Here is a 5,512-nt window from a genome sequence, read left to right on the forward strand (position 1 = left end):
GCTGGGCTGCCATTGGCCGGAGCAGCGAGTCAGTCAAAGAGAGAGCCAATCGGCGTCGAGACTGCTCTGACGTGTGTTGCCAGTGTTTTTTATGAATGACTGCGTGTCATGGATCCATCTTTAAGCGCTCATCTTAAAGGGCCAGCGCTGCCATTCAATGAAATAACAAGGAAGTTAAGAAGACACATAAACAAATACACAACGGTAAACGTTGACACAGTATGTCATAACTTATCTCATAACATATTACTATTATTGCATGGTTAGATCAGAATAAGTTAAGACTAAGTTTTGTTTAGAAATGGGAGTAACAAAAAAAGAAGTAAGAAATGCACTAAAATAATTAGTAGTAAAACATATTTACAGTGAAGTCATCACTCACTGCTCATAGGTATCATGTACAGTTGTAAAAATGATTTGGCTCGATGACATAATAACAACAACAATAATAATAATAATAATAATAAGCACCATGTATTTATGCTGCATTCCAGATGTAGTCACTGTCGTGGGTGGAGCCGGTCTAGCTCCACCCTGACCACTTTAGGAAAGGTGCCAAAAGAGTGGAACACTTGATTATTTTGGTACAATTCTCATGGATACACAGAAACCAAAAAGGTCTGTACCGAACCAAACTGTTCCACTCGGTGGGTTCTCTAACACACATGGAAGGAAAGTGAGGTGAGGGACAGCTGCAACAGTTGGAGAAGATACCCTGCTTCATCACATGCCCCAGCACATCCTCAGATGTGTAAGTACTGAAATACATTGTTACCACTGCAGGCAGCTTTATAACTGTTGCACGTTTGACAGATTTAATCCAGAATCACACATGAGTGCCTCAAAGTCCATTCATCTCAGTGGGTGGCAGAGCACTTCCTCCACTTTTAATTCCACTTTGGTCCTTTTCCACTTCATTACCAGTCACAGTGGAGAGATCAGCCAGTGTGTCACCTGATCGTGTGTGAACTTGGCGTGCTTTTATGAGCTCACTTTGAGGTTTTCATGCGGTGACTCTGACATTGGATGATTGTCGACAATTTCAACAATGTTTTTATCGGAAATAAGCGCCGTTATCCCCTTTATAACCTGGTAATTAAGGTGAATATCTCCTTTTTTTCATGTTGCAGTGATTGTTTGTGCTCTACTTTGCAAACTGCCAGATCAGCATCGATGCGTGCCAGAACAGATCTGTGTGCCATGATAAAGGCTCCAATTCAAACATCACATGACCTCAGGAGCTCTGTTACTGATTTGCAACACCACCTGTTTACTCAGCCATTACACGTCCACCACTGCAAATATGCCATATCACTGATTTCTATCCTTCCGCTTGGACAGATTAAAATGTATGAGATTATCCGACATATCCTGCAACAGGAAATTAGAGTCACGCAGTCGTTTATTATGTGAATATTGCATCTGGAAGCTGTGTTTATGATGTTTTTATTCTTTAAGATATGAATCAGTAAATCCCTTTGTTTTATTCCTCACATTCCTTACAGCCTTAAATAGATGAAAATGAAATTATGACTGTTCTTTTGCAGTCATAAATGTTAACTTTATCTACAAGTGCCACTAACGGTAAAGTAGCAGTGCCTGGAGTGACCTCACAGTGATCAGTGCTTCTGCTACTACATCTTAAACAGCAACACCACGGCTAACATTGCTGTCTACCGCCATCAATTCTTCTACCCATCTCCTATGATTCTACTAGTGCTACAATATAATGTTTTGCATGAAACGTCAGATGTTATATAACATTTGTTTGTCTGAAGAGGCTCTAACGTTCTATTTTGCGTAGCTAATGTGGAAATAGTAAATGGAACTACGTTTAATGACCACTCAAAGCACTTTGCGCTATGAATCATCGCTCATTCATGAATTCATGCTATAAATATGCACACACAATGGCACACACAGCCAAAAATACCTTTTTATTCACAGGTGATGTGATACAAGATGGGTCCAATGCGTACCAACGCCCCCAAGTGGCAGAAAACTAAACGAAAAACACAATATTTTGCAGCTCTTGTGTTTTTTCCTGTGCAGTTTCACTGTTTTTACATCTAATTTTATGAATACAGTAAGTTTGCATGTCTGTTAGTTTAACTAATGAAGAAACAATAAAGCATACCATAGCGCGTAGTGATGAATCCACCAGTTAGTATGAGATGCATAAGAGCATTTTTTTTTCAGTTTTTTCCATAATCACTTTGTAGCCAATCAAATCAAAGCCACACCGGCGAGTCACTTTTATATACATGTCAATGAAATGCTTTGCCAAGTGAAAAGATTGTTATTCAAGTGAGATCTCAATTTCTTTTTCTTTGGTCACATCCGTACATGACATATGGTCAAATTGCTGCTACTTTCTAAGCACAATAAAGTAGAACAAAAAAACCAAGGGCACGGTCTGCTCTGTGTGAAGTGGATAATGATTCCTATATTGACACAGGCTTACCTCATTGTTCTGATGCAGTTAATCCTATTTCACCAAACAATGCAAATGCAAAGGCGCAAAGCATCCCAGAGCCACTGGTGAGAGTGAGTGGATTGAGCTGACACTGCAGGACATTTGGTTTGATATAAAATGCTTTGAGCTGATTTGGTGACACAGCAGGAAGGCACCAGAGACTTTAAGCGAGATGCTTAGTCATGATTTTACACACTGCGCCACTAGTTCATATTTTCTGGAGACACTGAACGAAGCTATGGTGATGTTATTCTCCCGGGATATAACACAAATACTATTGACATGGAAAACACAGTGAATACTCTGAATATTCATTGTGTTTTGTCATAATACGTTGCAGTTTACAGAGTTATGGCCACAACGATCTTTACCCTTTGTCCCATTCATTGATACAAAGTTGTTTCAATGTGTTCCACTGCCCCCTAGTGGCAAAAAAAGACCAATTTCTGTGTCTTCACTGATTTTACTACACGATATGGACATTACACCAACAGTAACACCTGTAATGATGTATTCAAATACATATTTTAATTTGAATATGGAGTTGGTCCCCCTTTTGCAGCGACTTTACTAATTCAGTAAAGTATACTTTAGGTACCAGTGCAGTTAAGTACCAGTGCTAGTACTGCTGTAGTAGCAAAAACAGAGGTAAAGGGGGGGATAAATACTCTAAAGTACTAAAGTAATACACTAAAGTATTTAGTGTATTACTAAAGTAATTTTGCTCCTCTCTCATCACGAAGAACCTTTAAGCTAAATCAGACAAAATTAGCCCATCTTATGTGTTAGCAAACTACTGCTGTTTTTCACAACATGTAGCATCATAATTATTGATGTAGAATAATCTCAGTGTCCAGTATTTATCACCTGTTACCTCTGTTTTTACTACTACATTTAATACAGTAAAGTAAATAAATAAATAAAAACAAACTTAGCTTTAAGCTAAATCAAACCCTGGAGCTAATTGCAGACCTATATATACATATATATGTATATATATATATATATACATATATATGTATATATATATATATATATATATATATATATATATCAATCTATATATATATATATACATATATATATAATCTTAATTTCGAAAGTCTTACAAAAAGGTTGTTACATACTGCAGCTTTAAATGTTCACGAGATCTCTTGTATTTACAAAATTTCATTTAAAATCATTCCTCATATATTAGATGACAGACTACATTCTTAGCCCTACCTTATTATAAAGTGGCACGATAATAACATTATGTGCTCTATCAATAGTCATAGAGTAACATCTGAGTGCTCCGTCATTACCCAGTGCAAATGGAAAGGATAACCTCAGCTTAGAAGTGAAACAGCTGATGGGCTTTGTTGACCGCACAAAACAAAAAACACTATTCTGGCAGAAAAAGCTGACGAGCCTGGTTATTGTTGTGTGTGCCACAATGACGCGTGTCATCCGTGGGTTATAAAGGCAGCCAGTGGAGCCTGGTGCTGCTGCTCCAGTGTGACCAAGGTTAGCTGACACAATGGGAAAGGTAAGTCTGCGTGTTTTCCTCGGTGTCTTTTGTGGATTACTCAGGCAAAACTGGTGGTACAGTAGCTGTAGTCGTATTTTATTCAACTTGTGTCAACAATGATGTAGATTCTGAAAAAAACCCTCGACTAATGTGCTTTCAGATTATCTTCTACGAAGACAGGAACTTCCAGGGTCGCTCCTATGAGTGCACCAGCGAATGCTCGGACCTGCATTCCCACTTCAGCCGCTGCAACTCCATCAGAGTGGACAGCGGGGACTGGATGGTCTATGAGAGGCCCAGCTACATGGGCTACCAGTATTTCCTGAGGAAGGGCGACTACGCAGACTACCAGCGGTGGATGGGATTTAACGACTGTGTGCGATCCTGCCGTATGATCCCCACGGTAAACCTCAGCTGGACAAGTTTCTTTCTAATTCCTATAATTTTGCTTTAATATCAAATAAGTCACTTCATTCTCTCCGCAGCACCAAGGCTCTCACAGAATGAGGATCTACGAGCGCTCGGAGTACGGTGGCCAGATGATGGAGCTGACCGATGACTGCCCCTCCCTTTACGAGCGCTTCCATTACAACGACATCCATTCCTGCAACGTGATGGACGGCTACTGGATCTTCTACGAACATCCCAACTACAGAGGACGCCAGTACCTGGTGCGTCCCGGCGAGTACAGGAGGTTCAACGAGTGGGGGAGCATGAGTTCCCGGGTGGGATCCATCAGACGAGTCACCATGTGAGGAAACTGATGTTTGCACAGTTTATGTCAATAAAATAAGGTGATATAAATCTATCAAATACTCACTTTCTGTCCGTGGTTGAAGGGTAAGGGTGCTGGGAATTTCTATCCACGTAGAATCCATCCATCCATGCATCCATTGTCTACCGCTTTACTCTCCACACGAGGGTCGCGGGGGCCAATCCTTGCTGACACAAAAAAAGCGTGTGCATTTTGTGACCTCTGCACAGTTATTGCTACTTTATATCACTACTTAAAATGCGAAATAAAACGAATCATAACTTTGACTGAACAATAGATAAGAATATGAGAAAACCCCAAATTCTTTAAACCCTCAATATTTGACCTATAAACACCGCCCCCCAGGATGTCCATATAAGGCACTAAGGGTTAAAACTAAAATAAGTCTCCTAATGTGATGAATCTGCACTAGAACACACCTTTAACTACTGCACACAGAAACTCATTCATTAAGATTATATACATCAAAAATAAAAATAATAATAATTATAGCTCTAGTGCACAACCTCTGTCTCCAGAACATTGCTAGTGTGTCTGCCCCTCCATGTTGTAACACCTAAACCTAACCAATATGTGTCCAAAGTGGCAGAAACAAACTTTTGTGTTACCTGTTTAACACGTTAAATCTGAGAATAAAACTCAATGAATGCATTGTCACAGATGATGACGTACAGGAGTGATTCAAGCTAATCCAACATGGAAAAAAACAAAGCGCGTATGTTATGATGTTGTTAATTATTACTAAAAATGT

The 5,512-nt window shown here is 39.5% G+C and overlaps 1 protein-coding gene across 2 annotated transcripts; it reads left to right on the plus strand.

The window, feature by feature from the left end:
* The first annotated feature begins 3,919 nt into the window (after nucleotides 1-3,919).
* On the plus strand, nucleotides 3,920-4,794 carry LOC122784161 (gamma-crystallin S-1-like). 2 transcript variants are annotated; one of them, XM_044049306.1, is made up of 3 exons: nucleotides 3,920-4,004; nucleotides 4,147-4,389; nucleotides 4,472-4,794. In XM_044049306.1, exons 1-3 carry the CDS (start codon nucleotides 3,996-3,998, stop codon nucleotides 4,739-4,741), a joined length of 522 nt encoding a protein of 173 aa, XP_043905241.1. In that variant the 5' UTR covers nucleotides 3,920-3,995; the 3' UTR covers nucleotides 4,742-4,794. The 2 variants fall into 2 exon arrangements, with proteins under 2 accessions (XP_043905241.1, XP_043905233.1); XM_044049298.1 differs by lacking the exon at nucleotides 3,920-4,004 and having other exon boundaries at nucleotides 4,120-4,389.
* Nucleotides 4,795-5,512: the final 718 nt, after the last annotated feature.

This window comes from Solea senegalensis, linkage group LG2 (assembly GCF_019176455.1).
Source record: "Solea senegalensis isolate Sse05_10M linkage group LG2, IFAPA_SoseM_1, whole genome shotgun sequence".
In the NCBI taxonomy this organism is placed as follows: domain Eukaryota; kingdom Metazoa; phylum Chordata; class Actinopteri; order Pleuronectiformes; family Soleidae; genus Solea; species Solea senegalensis.